The sequence below is a fragment of the Podarcis muralis genome, chromosome 13, assembly GCF_964188315.1.
Source record: "Podarcis muralis chromosome 13, rPodMur119.hap1.1, whole genome shotgun sequence".
NCBI classification, from domain to species: domain Eukaryota; kingdom Metazoa; phylum Chordata; class Lepidosauria; order Squamata; family Lacertidae; genus Podarcis; species Podarcis muralis.
This window is the reverse complement of record NC_135667.1, coordinates 37,438,303-37,455,787: the sequence shown is the minus strand read 5'-3', so window position 1 is coordinate 37,455,787 and position 17,485 is coordinate 37,438,303. Positions and strand designations below refer to the sequence as shown.

The 17,485-nt window shown below is 48.0% G+C and overlaps 2 protein-coding genes across 9 annotated transcripts in view; one reads left to right on the top strand and one right to left on the bottom strand.

Annotated features, from left to right (window-relative positions):
• Window positions 1–82: 82 nt before the first annotated feature.
• On the top strand, window positions 83–10,497 carry LOC114583739 (lutropin subunit beta-like). Of its 2 annotated transcripts, XM_077917413.1 has the most exons (3): window positions 83–171; window positions 7,127–7,321; window positions 10,046–10,497. In XM_077917413.1, exons 2-3 carry the CDS (start codon window positions 7,277–7,279, stop codon window positions 10,274–10,276), a joined length of 276 nt encoding a protein of 91 aa, XP_077773539.1. In that variant the 5' UTR covers window positions 83–171; window positions 7,127–7,276; the 3' UTR covers window positions 10,277–10,497. The 2 variants fall into 2 exon arrangements, with proteins under 2 accessions (XP_077773539.1, XP_028561000.2); XM_028705167.2 differs by lacking the exon at window positions 83–171 and having other exon boundaries at window positions 7,061–7,321.
• Window positions 10,498–11,829: 1,332 nt separating this feature from the next.
• Window positions 11,830–17,485, bottom strand: part of MED25 (mediator complex subunit 25) — a 29,895-nt gene continuing 24,239 nt past the window's right edge. For 6 of the 7 annotated variants that reach the window (XM_028702387.2, XM_028702390.2, XM_028702391.2 and 3 more), the window contains 4 exons: window positions 17,198–17,272; window positions 15,064–15,237; window positions 12,924–13,131; window positions 11,830–12,090 (listed from right to left, as the gene is read on the bottom strand). In XM_028702387.2, coding sequence (XP_028558220.1) covers window positions 11,981–12,090; window positions 12,924–13,131; window positions 15,064–15,237; window positions 17,198–17,272 — 567 coding nt within the window. In that variant the 3' untranslated portion in view covers window positions 11,830–11,980. The remainder of the gene's footprint in view (window positions 12,091–12,923; window positions 13,132–15,063; window positions 15,238–17,197; window positions 17,273–17,485) is intronic. The other variant, XM_077917411.1, reaches the window with a different exon arrangement.

Below are 17,485 nucleotides of genomic sequence, written 5' to 3'. Positions count from 1 at the left end.
TGTTTTCGAAGTACTGCTTCAGCAGGTACCAGCTGGTGGCCCAGGAGGGATCTCTTAAAAAGCACCCAGCGCAAGCTCTTCCATACTGCTGTGTAGCTTAACTGTTTCCAGACACAAGCTGTAGCGCCGGCTCTAATCAACAGCGTGTGTTTTGAAAAGACCTTTCAAAAGGTACGTGTGCGTAGATCAAGGTATCCAACAGCACTTTGCACAAGCTTGCTCCATATCCCTTTGGGGACTGGGATTTAGTTAATCACTAAAATAATATATGTGTAACTGTGATTTAACAAAATCGGGGTTTTATTTATGTGGCAAAATGTTTCGGCTTCAGCCTTGGTCAGACACGTTCTTCCGAAAGCGTTTCCCCTCTGTTTTGTTAATCACAGCAATGTGTTTTGAGTGCACGCAAACATATACAGACAAGTTTCAGTGCATTTTTAAAGCCTGTGTTTTAACAAAGCTAGCTAGGCACAGTGTTAACTTTGGCAATTTGGGAATGTAGCTGTGTAAGAAACCTACTATAATAAACCGAAAAGGAAGACAAGGAAGACTGTTTGGTGGGATAAGAGAGCAACAGTTTCCATTGTCCATTCCTTGCTACCTTCCCATTTGATCAGGAGATGAGTGCCCTTTTTCAGGGTCATTTTTTGCCCATCATTGTTCCATCCTGTTTTATTTGCACTCTGCCCATCTGGCAAAACAACTCACAACAGCATACACAGGGGAATCCAATTTCAGAGAAGCTTGCTCCAAGGACATATACTAAGCTTCATTTCTGATAAACAGCCCACTGAAGAGGTGCCTGTTCCAGAGGAGTAACCCTGAACCAGATCAAAAACTGCTTTTCTTTCTTTCTTTCTTTCTTTCTTTCTTTCTTTCTTTCTTTCTTTCTTTCTTTCTTTCTTTCTTTCTTTCTTCTTTCTTTCTTTCTTTCTTTCTTTCTTTCTTTCTTTCTTTCTTTCTTTCTCTTCTCATCCATCCATCCGTTCATCCTCCTTTTTTGCAATATTAAATTTATTCTATGCTTCTTAAATTTATCTCAGTCATTTTTTAAAATTTACTGACGTGCTCTGCATTTTTCTTATATTTGTATTTTGATGTTTGCTGTAAGCAGATTTGGGCACAGCTCACAGTGGTAAAGCAGCAAATCAGACCCTCCACGTGTCCCTATTTTTCAGGGGTGTCCTTGATTTAGAGAAGCCACCCCAGTTTCTGATTTGATCCCAGAATGTCCCACTTTTCCTTAGGATGTCCCTATTATCATTGGAGAAATGTTGGGGGGGTATGGAGTCATCCGGCCCCTGAGCCATCTGAAGGCAATCCTGTACAGGGACTTAAAAAAAAAAAAGTTTAATAATGTTTTATACAGTGGTACCTTGGGTTAAGAACTTAATTCATTCTGGAGGTCCATTCTTAACCTGAAACTGTTCTTAACCTGAGGTACCACTTTAGCTAATGGGGCCTCCCGCTGCTGCTGCGCCACCGCCACACGATTTCTGTTCTCATCCTGAAGCAAAGTTCTTAACCAGAGGTACTATTTCTGGGTTAGTGGAGTCTGTAACCTGAAGTGTCTGTAACCCAAGGTACCATAGTATGTTGGAAGCTGCCCAGAGTAGCTGGGGCAACCCAATAAGATGTGTAGGGTTTCGTGGAATGGGACGTCGCTATTTTCATCACAGAAATGTTGGAGGATATGGCGTATAAGTGGGGACGTGGGTGGCGCTGTGGGTTAAACCACAGAGCCTATGACTTGCCAATCAGAAGGTCGGCGGTTCAAATCCCCGCGACAGGGTGAGCTCCCGTTGCTCGGTCCCTGCTCCTGCCAACCTAGCAGTTCAAAAGCACGTCAAAGTGCAAGTAGATAAATAGGTACCGCTCCGGCGGGAAGGTAAACAGCGTTTCCGTGCACTGCTCTGGTTCTCCAGAAGCGGCTTAGTCATGCTGGCCACATGACCCGGAAGCTGTGCGCCGGCTCCCTCGGCCAGTAAAATGAGATGAGCGCCGCAACCCCAGAGTCGGTCATGACTGGACCTAATGGTCAGGGGTCCCTTTACCCCTTTACCTTTTTTATGGCATATAAGTAAACTCACTCAATAAATTTTATCCTTAAAATTCGTGATCCCAATTCCCACCTGGCATTGCCAACTTCCTTTGATCTCTTTGTGGAAAAAGCCCTTCGTCAATCATTATCAGCTCATCTCTGTTAAGGGGGTCTGAGCCCAGCGCCGAGCAGGATTGAACTGCTTGCATCCCAATGGGCTCATGTCTCTTAGGAAACCAAGCTCAAGCCTAGTTGGCACTTGGCTGCTTTTCAAGGCAAGCTGATGTCCTCCTACACTTTCCGCCATGGAGGATTGGCTTCAGGGACACCACTCAGGTAGAAGGGATGTGTCAAAGGAAGCAGGGATTTGTCACCTAGCAACACACCTGGTGTAGCCCAGAGCTAATGGCCTTGGACAAGAAATAGGAACCCATGGCCTAGGAAAAAATCTCTAGCCACTTCATTTGTTTTTTGTTACTGCTGGCAGCAGGAGATGAAAACTGGTTGATTTCATCTTGAAATACAGATTACATTACCTCCAATATGTCCTGTTTTTTTCCAGAACACTTGTGGGGTATGAAATTAGTTTTTTTAATTACCCGCCAGCACCCCCAGCATTAATTTGATCCCTATCTCAGGCCTAGACAGGACTGGCAGAGTGAGGTAGCCGCCTCAGGCAGTTGATCTTAGGTGCCCTGAAGAGGCAACAGGTTTTGGGGGGTTTTTTTGCGATTTAACTTCTTGTAACTTTATAAATTAACTTTTTATTGAGAAGGTTTCAAACATGAAGAAATAAAGTGATGCAAAGGGGAAAAGGGGGGGGGTCTAAAAAATGTGTAGAAAGAAGCAATATACTAATACAGTGGTACCTTGCTACTCAAACGGCTTTGCTCCCAAACAAATCGGCTCCCAAATGCCACAAACCTGGAAGTGTTCTGGTTTGCGAACATTTTTTGGAAGCTGAACGTCCAATACAGCTTCCGCTTGAGTGCAGGAAGCTCCTGCAGCCAATCGGAAGCTGTGCCTTGATTTTCGAATGGTTTCGGGAGTTGAATGGATTCCCGGAATGGATTAAGTTCAAGAACCAAGGTACTACTGTATTTACAATATATGAGAAATGCCCTAACCCATACATTCTTATATAAATTTGATATTATTATCCTAATACATATGTAAATAGTAATAGCCTGCTACATTTTGCATAAACTCATTCCATATATTGTCATATTTAGCCAAACAAAATCTATGTCTGTAAGCAGTCTATTCATTAGTTGTGAGTGTTATCATGTTGTCAATCCGTTTATTAAAAGGGATCATAGAGTTATCCTTCCAGTTCATCAATTTGAGTCTCTTGGCTACCATTAGAGCGCATAGAATCCGTTTTCATTGTCCCGTTGCTAACTTCCACACAATAGGTATATAGTTCAGAATAATGTTCTCTGCTGAAAATTTCAGCTTTTTCTGGATGGTCAAAATTATACAATCCAGCACATTATCCCAAATTTAGAGCACTGTACAAACATAAGTTTCAGGGGAAATGTGGGGTTTTTTTGGGAGGGGGGTTATTGTGTTGTTGTTTATGTATTTTGTGGTTTTATATTTTGATTTAATTCTGTTTACCGCCCCAATGCCTCTGGGTATAGGGCGGTATATAATTCCAAAAAATAATAAATAATAAGGGAGGCATTATTATAACTGTATATTTATTGCCAGAGAGCGGGGAGGGGGATTGTGGGATTCGCTTCCTCGGGCGCCAATAAAACATGGCTGGCCTTAGGTGCTATATGCATTGTAGGACAGGTGGCATTTGTGGCACTGCTTCAGGAAGCTAAATGTTTTCAACTGGCCCTGGGCCTAGAACCTGCTGTTAACCTGCTGAGCCTTTGTCTGTCATGAGCAGTGGCGTAGCAAGGTCAGGTGGTACCCGGTGTGGAAAATTTCTTGTCACACCCCCCCCCCATTGAAATCTAGTTGGACTCCCAAGAGACTGCGAGCTACTCACAGTATAAAAATAGTCATACCTCAGGTTACAAACACTTCGGGGTGTGAGATTTCAGGTTGCGCACTGCGCCGAACCCAGAAGTACTGGAATGGGTTACTTCCGGGTTTCAGCGCTTGCGCATGCACAGAAGTGCTAAATCGTGCTTTGCGCATGCGCAGAAGCACCGAATTGCGACCCACGCGTGCGCAGACGCGCAGGTCGCTGGTTGCAAACGCTGTGGGTTGCGAATGTGCCTCCCGCACGGATCACGTTTGCAACCCGAGCGTCCACTATATTGGCTGTGATCTACCCATTGTCATCATTGCCAGGAGTTGTTGAGCTTTTTTAAGGGAAGGGTTGGCCAAAGTTGAGCTTTTTGAGGGAGGACTCGTAATCTGGTGAACTGGGTTCGATTCCCGGCTCCTCCACATGCAGCTGCTGGGTGACCTTGGGCTAGTCACACTTCCCTGAAGTCTCTCAGCCCCACTCACCTCACAGAGTGTTTGTTGTGGGGGAGGAAGGGAAAAGGAGAGTGTTAGCCGCTTTGAGACTCCTTTGGGTAGTGATAAAGCGGGATATCAAATCCAAACTCTTCTTCTTCTTCTTCCCGTCATCTCCCTGCCTCCCTGCCTGCCTCCTCCATGTCAAAACGAAGGGGGAAGACCGCTGGCAAAGCGGCGCAACTCCCCCCTTCCCCTGACGGGTGTGTGACATGCCGAATGTCACCCCCCTTGGTGATGACACCCGGGTCAGTCTGCCCCCCCCCCCGTCCCCACCTTGCTCCACTCCTGGTCATGAGACACCTTGGCGGGACCAGTTAGAGAGGGAGGAGGAATGAGCGGGAAATGGGAAACGGCTGGGATTAGACTCTGGAGGTGCCCCCAGCAGGCAGGGGGAGGTTGACCCGGACCCCAGGGAATGGGCAAAAGGACTGTCAGGGCCGAAGCCCACCTTGGAGCCTTCAGGCACTTTGGGCATCAGATCACATTGTCATGGCCTTTAAGGCTGTGAGACCCTCCAAGTTAAGTTGCCATATTTCACAATGTAAAAACCTGGACAGCCTGGGTTGTTTTTTTTAGAATGAGCTTTATTATTATTATTATTATTATTATTATTATTATTATTATTATTATTATTATTATTTACCACCGAAATTGTTGAGCTTCTTAAAAGAAAACCCGAAAATTATCTAGCTTTTTCCCTACAAAAACGCCACCCAAAAAACGTGAATTTTCTGTTGCCTTGCCTAAGATGCAGGACAAAGTGCCACATTTCGGAAATTGGCCTTTGAAATCCTGGACGCAAGTGTCCCTATTTTCCAGGGACGGTCCTGGATTTACAGAAACCAACCTGTTTTCTGATTTGATCCCGGAATATTTGATTCCTTTCCTTAGGACGCCCCTATTTTTCATTGGAGAAATGTTGGAGGGTACGATCGGACATCCCTTATTTTCATCGGATAAGTGTTGGAGGGTGCTGTTATTGGCTGAACGGAAAGAGCCAAGAGAACAGTGAAAGTGCCTTTTTGGCGTCGTTTGATGCTGCAACCTGCTTGGCAACCAGATATCATCACAGCCCCCCCCCTTTGTCCTTGAGGCTTCTGTGGGTTGGGTGATGGGAGGGGGAAGACCTTATAAAAGGAGGTGCAAGTAGGGGGCGGAGGTACTCCGATCCAGGCCAGCCCAGGAGACGAGATGAAGTTGATCCAGGTAGGTGTAAACGAATAAGGCGCCCACTCAAGCAGAACATGGGATCAGCGTGTGGTTTTTGCTCAGGGAAGCAACTTTAGAATAGCACAAACTTTTTATTGAGGTTGCAATGCAATGGTTACTGCTTGGGTCTTTCGAATGCAAGATGGGTTAAGCATTTCAGGGAGAGCGATGGCAGCAAGGGTATCGTGCAAGCTACGGCCAAACCCTCCAAGTGCCCCTATTTCCCAGATTTGCAGAAGCCGTCCTGGTGTCTCATTTGATCCCGGCATGTCCCAATTTTCCTTGGATAAATATGGAGATACGTGACCCACCCACCAAGTCAAGGAGATAAGTAACTATGCAACCTTTAGAAGACATCTGAAGGCAGCCCTTTATAGGGAAGTTTTTAAATGTTTAATTTTAATTTTTAAAAAATGTTTTTATACATGTCGGAAGCCATTCAGAGTGGCTGAGCAGGGTATAAACAAATAATAATAATAATAATAATAATAATAATAATAATAATAATAATGACATTCCTATTTTCATTGCAGAAATGTTGGAGGGTATGCTATATAGTGAAAAAGACACTAGCAGGGCTAAGGGGATCTTAAGGTTTACAGAATTACAATTTTTTGTTGAGGGAAAACGCTCAGGAGGCAATTCCCTGCCCTAATCTCAGTGCCCTAGAGCATGGCTGGCGTACCATTGAGGCGGTGTGCGGTGACCTGTTTCGGGAGGTATGCTCCAAGGGGGCGAGAGATCCCCATCCAGACTTGGTTTCGGGTAAGCCAAAGGAGGCAGCTGAAAACCGAAAAACAGCGGTAACAGCTAGTGGAATACCCATTTTCTGCCCAGAGCGGCTGCATTGATCCTGGTCTCCTCCCATCCTGCAGGAGTGTGAGCCCGGATCTGGGGATGGGCACCCGTGGCATGTCTTACCTCGAGCAAGACTTCTGGGTTTCGGCAGTCACGCATGCGCAGAAGCGCCGAATCGCAACCCGTGCATGCGCAGACGCAGGTTGCGAATGCTGCAGGTTGTGAACGTGCATCCCACACGGATCACGTTTGCAACCTGATCATCCACTGTATTTCAGACGCGTGGTTTATATACTTATGTATGTGTTTGCCTTGTATATTTACGAACATTTATTTCAGATTTGAGACCTTAGAATTCTTATAACAGTTGTCTTGTCGTTCCTGCTGTCAAGACTTTTCTCCTGATGCTCAAGCACTTCCTGCTGCATTCGCTCTAACCTTGCCTCCTTCTGGTACCCCCATCCCACCCACCCACCTACCCCCTTAAAACCAGCATGGCAACAATTTCACCAACACCTGGTATAGACATCAGACTAGCCTCGCTCTCAGACTCCTCAACCCCTGCTTCTCACCTCTCCCTCCTTTTACAACCAGGGAAAGATCCTCTTGCTGGCAGCTTTCTTCCTGTTGGTGGCTACCCCCACCGCCAGCCGCAGGAGCAACGTGGGCATCGCCAGCAACACCCCCGCCTGCCGCCCCATCAATGTCACCATCGCGGCCGAGAAAGAAGACTGCCTCGTCTGCATGCCCATCACCACCACCATCTGCAGTGGCTACTGCGAGACCAGGGTGTGTATGTGCGTGCTTGTGTGCATATGTGGGGCGTTGTGAAGCGGGGGAATGGGGAATGCCATCCTAGGAAGCCAGGCACTCATTTGAAGCTCAGAATTAGGCAGTATTGACCTGAGCGGAGCACGTGTTGCTAAATCAAGGCAGCCCACCAGATGGCACTGGCACTCCAGCTCCCATCGGTCCTGGCATCAGGTGCATCAGATTGGGCAAGCTGAGAAAAGCTAGCCTGCCAGCTCTGTGGTGGACATTTTAACAGCTGAAGGCACTTAAATAATAAACCAATTTTTATTTATTCCCCGCCCTTCCCGGTTCAGAAAACCGGGCTCAGGGCGGCTAACAACAAATTTAAAACACTGAATTGTAGAAGCAGCATAAAACACAGTATAAAAACATGTATAACAATAAAATTCAAAGTTCAGAAACCAATTTGGGGGAAATCCATCTAATAAGCATTAGTCACCAGGGCTAGATGGCTGAATTAGTTCTACTTGGGCCAGCGAGGAGGCCAGGGGAGAGTTAGCTGTGGGGTCTCAGAGCGGGTAATCTTCATAAAAGGGGAGTGGGGAGGAAAGAGAAGGGAAATAAAAGATCAGGCTGAATTCAAATGAAAGGCCAGGCGGAATAGCTCTGTCTTACAGACCCGACGGAAGGAGCTTAAATCCTGTAGGGCCCTAGTCTCATGGGACAGAGCATTCCACCAGGTCGGAGCCATCACTGAAAAGGCCCTGGCCCTGGTGGAGGATAGCCTTCCTTAGGGCCCGGGACCCCCAAACTATGGTTATTCATGGACCTTAAGGTCATCTGTGGGGCATATCAGGAGAGGCGGTCCCGTAAATACGAGAGCCCTAAGCCACTTGAGGAGGTTGTGGAGACCAGGGAAAGGCACTGAGGAAGGGTGCATCCTGGAAAGTCAGGAAGAGAGGCCCAGAAGGTCCCATTCAGGGCCTGAGCCTAAAGTTCCCGATCCCTGGTCTACACGATTGACAGACATATTTCTTGAAAATTAGAAGGCGCACAGGTGAACTCCTTTTCGGGGGGCTTTAGCACTGAACCCCAAAGTACTTAAGCATGTCACTGTGCCCTCCAAAAGCAGTGCTAAGAAAAGGGCAGATGAGATCTCTGTGCTGGCACTATGCCTAAAAAAAAAAAAAAGGTAAAAGGACGCAAGTGGCGTTGTGGTCTAAACCACTGAGCCTCTTGGGCTTGCTGATCAGGTCGGGAGTTCGAATCCCCGTGACGGTGTGAGCTCCTGTTGCTCTGTCCTAGCTCCTGCCAAACAAACAGTTCAAAAGCACACCAGTGCAAATAGATAAATAGGTACCACTGCGGCGGGGAGGTAAACGGCATTTCCGTGCGCTCTGGTTTCTGTCACAGTGTCCCGTTGTACCAGAAGCAGTTTAGTCCTGCTAGTCACATGACCCGGAAAGCTGTCTCTGGACAAACGCAGGCTCCCTCGGCCTGAAAGCGAGATGAGCGCCGCAACCCCACAGTCGCCTTTGACTGGACTTAACTGTCCAGGGGTCCTTTACTATGCCTCACCATCTGTGTTTGGGGTTGCTCCTTACATTTGGCTCAGCCACGGCCAATGGCCAGGGCTGAAGGGAGTAGCAACCCAGAACTTCTGGAGTGAAGTTGGGAAAGGCTGACTTATGGGGGAAAGAACACACCTGTCTCTAAGAATGGCCTGCACTGAGGATCTCTGTACCTGCAGGATGCGGCAGGCGTTGGGAGCCCATCCCCATGCCAACCTGTTCCATGCCTGCTCTGCAGGATGGAATTCAAATGTGCACTCAAGGCCAGGCCCATATCTGACAGTGTGCTAACAGCGGGCAGAAGGCCGAGCAAGTGTGGCAGTTAAGGGTGTTGTATTGGGGAAACCTGGGTTCAAATCCCCACTCGGTCTTGAAGCTCATTGGGTGGCCTCAGGCCAGGAAATAATAATAATAATAATAATAATAATAATAATAATAATAATAATAATATATTATTATTATTATTATTATTATTATTATTTATACCCCGCCCATCTGGCTGGGTTTCCCCAGGCACTCTGGGCGGCTCCCAACATAATATTAAAAACATGATAAAATATCAAAACTCACTCTCAGCCTGACCTACCTCACAGAGCTTTTGTGAGGGGGAAAATGGGGAGAAACACGTAAACCACCTTGGCTTCCGTGGAAGACAGGAGGAATAGAAATATGTTAAGTGTGGCAATGTTAAAGGTTGATTTGTTTCGTGAAATTTATACACTGCTTGATGGTTAGAAAAGAACTCAAAGTTTACGAGGTTCCCTGTCAGGTTTTTCTTTTCTTTTTCTTTTTTTAAAAAAATAATTTTTATTGAATGATTTTATGTTACAAAAACCAATACAGCCATACTACCACTAAATATAATTAAGAAATAAAAATTACATACATCGATATTTAGTTTGTTATTTGTTATTGACAGGAAGTCAAGGTTGAAGAAAAGATTTTGGAAGATAAAAGGGGAAAAAATATTTACTTTCATTATTATCATTTTGTGTGCGGTTGTGGGTGTGTGGGTGTCTGCACAGATGTGTGTTTTTGTATGCAATGTTTGCGAGGAAAGAAGACAGTAAATCCCTGTCAGGTTTTTCATTTTGGTTGCTGCCCTACTCCTCCTATGTTAGCGAGGGCAAGTCAGACATGTCTATAACTTCCCTTTATTGTCCTCCCTGCCCGGCAACTTCCTTTACAGGAGATGTTGCTGAAGGACGAGCGAATCGTCTTCAACCAGAGAGTCTGCACCTACAGGGAGGTCCGCTACGAGACCACGCTGCTGCGCGGATGCCCAGCAGGTGTCGATCCGATCTTCACGTACCCTGTGGCTGTCAGCTGCCACTGCGACCTCTGCAAAGTGGCCTCCAGCGACTGCACTGTTCAGGGCACTGGGCCCAACTCCTGTAGCCTCCCAAACCCCTTTATCTAAATGGAGGGGGGCAGCTAATAATAATGGTCCCGGGCCCTAAGGAAGTTAGATTGGCTTCAACCAGAGCCAGGGCCTTTTCAACTTTGGCTCCGGTCTGGTGGAACACTCTGCCTCATGAGACCAGGGCCCTGCAGGATCTGATTTCTTTCCGCAGGGCCTGTAAGACAGAGTTGTTCCCCCTGGCCTTTGGCTTGGAGCCAATTTGATTCCCTCCCTCTCTTTCTTTTCCTTCTCCTGCGAGGAGGCTACATTTTAATGTTTCAATATTTTAATGTTGCATTTTAATTTTGTTTTTAAGTTGTAATCATTCAACTTGTTTTTATTATTGCTTGTAAGCCGCTCTGAGCCCAGCCTTGGCTGGGGAGGGCGGGGTATAAATAAAAATTATTGTTATTGTTGTTATTATTATTATTAATAAACGCCATCCGGAACCAACAGCAGCACATGCATTTCTGTGAGTGATTCAGTCGATAGGTACAAAGAACTCAGGAGTCCTGGCTTCTAGTCTGTTTCGCTTGTTCTCTGCCCATTCTGTTTCCCTTTCCATTCCTCTATAGCAGGGCACACCTTAGCTTTCCTAAAGAACTCTTGAGCTTCAATCTCCTCCTCTCTCTTAGTTTTCGCCCACAATGAAACAACATTAACTCCTAAAAAAATTGTGGTTCTTAACCTCCTTCCTCAAGCCACTGTTATCCACAGAACTAGATTTCTGCACTAAGAAACCTGAACATTTCAGAAAATGGGCAAGACGACCGATAGGCAGTCTGAAAACTAGCTTGAAAGTGTACTGCGATGTTTTGTGTAGTGATAGTGGATAATGAAAGTTAGGGACACAGGATAGTTCTGTTTTCGGAGGGGTAGTCGAGCTAGTAACTTGAAGGAAAAACAAGAAGTATTGCAGCACCTTAAAGACTAGCAGAATTATTATAGTGTAAGCGAACCCCCATCTATTTCATGCATGTATTCAAATCAGAAATCTCTGCCTGAGTAACTTCAGGTCATGGATTCAAATATAAAACACTAAAACCGGGCAGCAGAATTGCACAACAGCAACCATTTAATACTCTATATTTTACAGGTAAGGAACAGTGAGGCTGAGAGATAAATGATCATCACAAGTCTAGCTGTGGCACAGAATTATTATTTTGTAGTAGTGGTTGTTGTCGTCAATCTACCAAGAGTCAGAAACCCTTCCTGATCTACTGTATTGCCTACAGATCCCGAATTATCACCCCTGCTCTTACTCATTCAATCCCACATCTCCCTCTGGGAGCCTCACAATTCTGCGGCGCAAACCCTCACCAAAGCTGGCATGGGAACTGCTTCTTATCCGCCCCCATCCATCTTCACCCTCCCAAATTTTGTGAAGGACCGGCTGCATTTGAACTTCTGAAGCCGAGGGTCCCTGGGTCTGCATTTGAACTTCTGAAGCCGAGGGTCTCAGGGTCCCTGAGTCCACTCCTCAGCTCTGAGCCTGGTTGGAGGTGGGAGGGAGGGGCAGGTAGAGATGATGTAGGCACGAATCTGTCTCAGGAAAGACCAAGACACAAAGGGAAGAGGATAACATTTATTAACAAACCGGGGGGGGGGGGGCATATTACACACGAAGAAAGGAAGATGGCAATGTTTTCCGGAAGAGCATCACTGTCCACAACGCAGAAACAATCTCCACCCCGGGTGGTGTTGGAGCAGGACCCTCCGCCATCAGATGAGGTCCCGGAGGATGTCGTCTTCCATGATGCTGGGGGCAGGAACCTGCTGCAAACCTGGTTGGGAGACTGGGCCCCGGGGACCAGCGTTCATCAGCATTTGACCTGGGAGGGGGAGATACAGCAGGCAAGGCCATTATAGACAAGGAGGAGGGTAGAAGCAGATTATCTAGACCTCTTTCAGCCTGGTTTTGCCACCGAGAAAAACTTTGGTTGCCTTGACTTGAGATGAACGAGGGGAGCGTAACTCTTGCCGATTCTTTCTGATCAACTATGGGGTATCTTCGCGGGTGGCGCTGTGGGATAAACCACAGAGCCTAGGACTTGCCGATCAGAAGGTTGGCGGTTCGAATCCCCGCGACGGGGTGAGCTCCTGTTGCTCAGTCCCAGCCCCTGCCCACCTAGCAGTTCAAAAGCATGTCAAAGTGCAAATAGATAAATAGGTACTGCTCCGGTGGGAAGGTAAACAGCGTTTCTGTGCGCTGCTCTGGTTCGCCAGAAGCAGCTTAGTCATGCTGGCCACATGACCCGGAAGCTGTACGCCGGCTCCCTCGGCCAATAAAGCGAGATGAGCGCCGCAACCCCAGAGTCGGCCATGACTGGACCTAATGGTCAGGGGTCCTTTTTATCTTCCAGAACTGGCTCTGTAAGTTGGGGGGGGGGCACTGCTTCTGCTTGCGGGAGCAGACTCCATCCCATGGCAACTGTGTTGTGGAGTTCTGCAAAGATCAGCTCCTTATCCCATAAGAAGCCGCTGAGTGCCAACATCGGGGAAGTTGGCGTTAGGTGTCATCAAGATGCTGATGATCTCCCTGTTTCTTCCCTGCCACTCTCTGGGCCAAAAACAAAGACCCTCCCCCCAGCTCTTAGATACAGCTGCTTCCGGAGTGGCAAAGGCATCTGGCTGTTTGGTTCTAGGCAGATTTCGCGCATCCTACCTGGCAGCGCCGCCCGCGGTCCCATCTGCCCTGGCCACGCTTGCCCTGGAGCTTGGTGCATGAGGGTCTGTCCAGCGAGCTGGAGCTGCTGCTGTCCAGGAGGCTGATGCCCCAGAGCTGTTCCCATGGGCTGGTGGGGCAACATTCCCGGAGAACCTTGCTGGAGGTGGTGGAGGGGCTGCTGGGATTGAGGAACTCCTGCCTGGGGCTGTGCAGGAGGGAAGGTAGAGAAGATCAGAGGGCAAGAGATGATTCGTTCACAGTGGGAAGAGGAGACGAGACTTCAAACAGGTACACCTTCTGAGCAACGCTACAGAGCGGACAGTGCAAAGCGGTTGCTCCTTTCCGTCTCGCCCTCAGCATCCCACCTTCCGAATGCAACTACTTCCATCTTTAGAAGTCTCCATCCCTCCCTCTCTCAAATATTGCTGCCGCCACCTTTCTCCTAGGTACCAGGGTCTGCCCTGAGTGGCTAACACAAGGCACAAGGCTATCTCTCCACATATGAGAGGCCGTGGGGCTATTTTCTCCCTCTACCAGAAGGCGATTCCATTCCCTTCACCCACCTGGCCAGCACTTCAGGTGTGCTGCAGTGTGTACCTGCTCAGTATAGGCTTTGGACCCTGGTTCCTCTAAAACAGGGGAGGGGGCCAACTCCCAAGAGACTGCAATCTACTGACAGAATTAAAAACTGGCAGTGATCTACACCCTTTTTGGGGGTTCAGGTCAAAGTTGTTGAGCTTTTAGGGAGGAGGATAGCCCCATTTTTTAGGGGTTCAGGTCACAGCTCGTGGGAGAAAGGGGATCAGCCACTCGCCAACAGATCGCTGGGGAAACAAACAAACAGCCTCACTGAGTAAACTCTGTCTTCCCAGACCGTGCAACAATGGAGGGCAGGGTGAGTTGGCGGGGCAGGATTCTATTTTACCAGCGCTAAGGAAAGGAACCCAGCGATCGGCCACAACCTACCAAAACCTCCTGGGGATCTACCAGTAGATCACGATCGACCTGTTGGACACCCCTTCTCTGAAAGAAGCAGGGGTGGGGTGGGCCTTTGGTGAAGGACTGAATATACATCTAGGTTAAGAGGAAAAGCTTTGTGGCCGATGGCCCTGGAGATTATACAAAGACTCTCCAATTCTTCTGCCAGTAAAGACAGGACAGAACCGGACAGGGAGATGGCGGTGGACTGACCTCTACTGGAGAGGAGTATAGCAGTTTACTTGGCCCTGATTTGGATATTCCTAAGGAGGAGCTGCCCCCTCCAGCAGGCTTCCTCCACTGAGAGAGAACGGTTGGTTAGAATATGGTGCTGATAACACCAAGGTTGCAGGTTTGATCCCTGTATGGGACAGCTGTCTATTCTTGCATTGCAGGGGGCTGGACTAGATGATCCTCAGGGTCCCTTCCGACTCTATGATTCTATGTCCAAGAGAATCACGGTGCACCCTCCTATCGGCAGAGCTAAATGGGGGAATCTTGTCATTCCCAAAACAGAAGGATCCAGCTCTTGACGGTTCCAGATCAATCCAGATCCTTCGTGAAATTGCCTTGAAACAGCTCAAACACTGTTATGCAGAAGACTGAACCGACTCATTCTCTTGCACCAAAATCACAGGACTTGAACTGAGCAGGGCTGGGCTATTTGTTGTTGTTGTTATCATCATCATCATCATCATAATCATTTATTAAATTTGAAGGCCGCCCTTCATCCATAGATATCAGAGAAGTTCACAACATAAAATGAATATATATATATATACACACACACACACACACACACACACACACACACAATACATAATAAAAATAAGAACACAAGCAAACCAATAATCCCCTCTCCCACAACACATTCATTACTATTATTATTATTATTAAATTTGTATACCGCCCTGCACCTGCATGTCTCGGGAGTCCACAAGATAAAAACATAAAAATACATAATAAAAACAAAAACAAGAGCAACCCAATAACACATTTTAAAAGGGCATTGGATGTCAATCAACCAAAGGCCTGGCCAAAGAGGAACATTTTCGCCTGGAGCTAATGACCAATTTGAAAGTTCTATGGTTCTAAGTAAATGAATGGGGTTTTTTAAAAAGCAGGATGCCATGGGGGAGAGGAGGGAGATCGCCCTTACCGGCTGCTGGCTCAGGAGGAGGCTGCGGAGCTGAGGATTGGCTCCAGGGTTCTGGGGTCTAAGCATGGCGCCTGCTTGTGTGGCCTGGGGCCCGGCCTGGGGGGGCCCTTGTGCCTGCGGAGGCTGGTTGGCGGCTGGAGCTGCTGGCTGAGGCTGCTGCACTCGGAGCTGCAACTGGGGGGCGGGAAAAGAAGGAAACATGGTCAAGCTTGCCATTCTGGCTTCCCAGGGGTGGAGAATCCCCTTTCGGCGCTTGAGGTGAAACAGGCCGTGCTGCCTTGCCCTGCTGTTCCCACCCAGTGAAGTGGTGCTGCTGGCTTCACCCCAGCTCAGGGTTAGTTGGGCCTGCAACCTCCACATAAAATCTAGAAGCCTGGCGAATGAGAGACACGTGAAAGGGCAATGCAGAGACTGACCCACAAGATGGGCTGCCACCCAAACCCCCTTGCCTAAATGAAGGGTTAATAAACGCCATCCGGGACCAACAGCAGCACATGCGTCTCTGTGAGTGATTCAGTTGAAAGGTACAAAGATTGGCTGCCACCCAGAGATGTGTGTATTATTTGCAATGCTTCTGCAGCGGCCAGATTGCAAAAGGGTATTATAGGTAAAGGTAAATGACCCCTAGGGACGCGGGTGGCGCTGTGAGTTAAACCACAGAGCCTAGGACTTGCCGATCAGAAGGTCGGCGGTTCGAATCCCCGCGACAGGGTGAGCTCCCGTTGCTTGGTCCCTGCTCCTGCCAACCTAGCAGTTTGAAAGCACGTCAAAGTGCAAGGAGATAAATAGGTACCACTCCGGCGGGAAGGTAAATGGCGTTTCCATGCACTGCTCTGGTTCGCCAGAAGCGGCTTAGTCATGCTGGCCACATGACTGTATGCCGGCTCCCTCGGCCAATAAAGCGAGATGAGCACTGCAAGCCCAGAGTCGGTCACGACTGGACCTAATGGTCAGGGGTCCTTTTACCTTTAAAGGACCCCTGGACAGTTAAGTCCAGTCAAAGGCGACTATGGAGTTGCGGCACTTATCTCACTTTCAGGCCAAGGGAGTTGGTGTTTGTCCACAGACAGCTTTCCGTGTCATGTGGCCAGCAGGATTAAACTGCTTCTGGCACAACGGAACATCATGATGGAAACCAGAGCTCACGGAAACGCCGTTTACCTTCCCGCCGGAGCGGTACCTATTTATCTACTTGCACTGGTGTGCTTTCGAACTGCTATGTTGGCAGGAGCTGGGACAGAGCAACGGGAGCTCATCCTGTTGCAGGGATTTGAACCACCAACCTTCTGATTGGCAAGCCCAAGAGGCCCAGTGGTTTAGACCACAGAGGTTTGCCTGAAGGGAAGACAGGCAGTTGTAAGAAAGGGGTTTTTTTTTCTGGCAAAAAAGTACTCATGGGTAAAAGAACTGTCTTATTACCTCATGCTTAGCCTGCTTCTGCCAGCCTGAGACAGCAAGAGAAAAACAAGTGTGGCAGAGATAAAATTTAGGCCTGTTGGTGTTGCTAGAGTACTGGGTTTTCTAACTGAAGCGCCACATCAGTTAGTAATAATAGTAATAGTAATTTATTATTTGTATCCCGCCCATCTGGCTGAGTTTCGCCAGCCGCTCTGGGCGGCTTCCAACAAAGATTAAAAATACATTAAAATGCCACACATTAAAAACTTCCCTGAAGAGGGCTGCCTTCAGATGTCTTCTAAATGTCAGGTAGTTGTTTATTTCCTTGACATCTGATGGGAGGGTGTTGCACAGGGCAGGTGCCACTACTGAGAAGGCCCTCTGCCTGGTTCCCTGTAACCTCACTTCTCGCAGGGAGGGAACCCCCCAGAAGGCCCTCAGAGCTGGACCTCAGTGTCCGGGCAGAACGATGGGGGTGGAGACGCTCCTTCAGGTATACTGGGCTGAGGCTGTTTAGGGCTTTAAAGGTCAACACAAACACTTTGAATTGTGCTCGGAAACGTTAGGATATTAGGCAGCTGGGTTAATCCCCAGAGGTATCCCCCTTACCCTATACATCTCCCTTTGAGTTTTAGGACTCAGCCCCATGGGGTCAGTGAGGGTGAGGTGCATGAAAGACTGAGACTTCGAGGGCGGCATGAGCCCCCCCCCAAGACACTTCTGCAAAATGACTCACCAGGCCCTGCTGCCGTTGCTGCTCTTCCATAATCCCCACCTGAGGCATGCCAGGGCTCACCTGCTGGCCACCCATCTGCAATAAAAAGGGGGGCATTACGCAGGGAGGTGGCCAATGAGAAAGGAGCGCAGGCAGTGCGATGCCAAGGTTGCCAACGGATAGCCTCCCCCCATTGCTCCTCATTACGGCTGCTTCCCGCCCTCGCCGGGCGAACAACTAGAGCAAACTCTCTTTTGCCTTTTTCCCTCCCTTTAAGATTTTTTATTAAGATTATCCCATAATACAGTA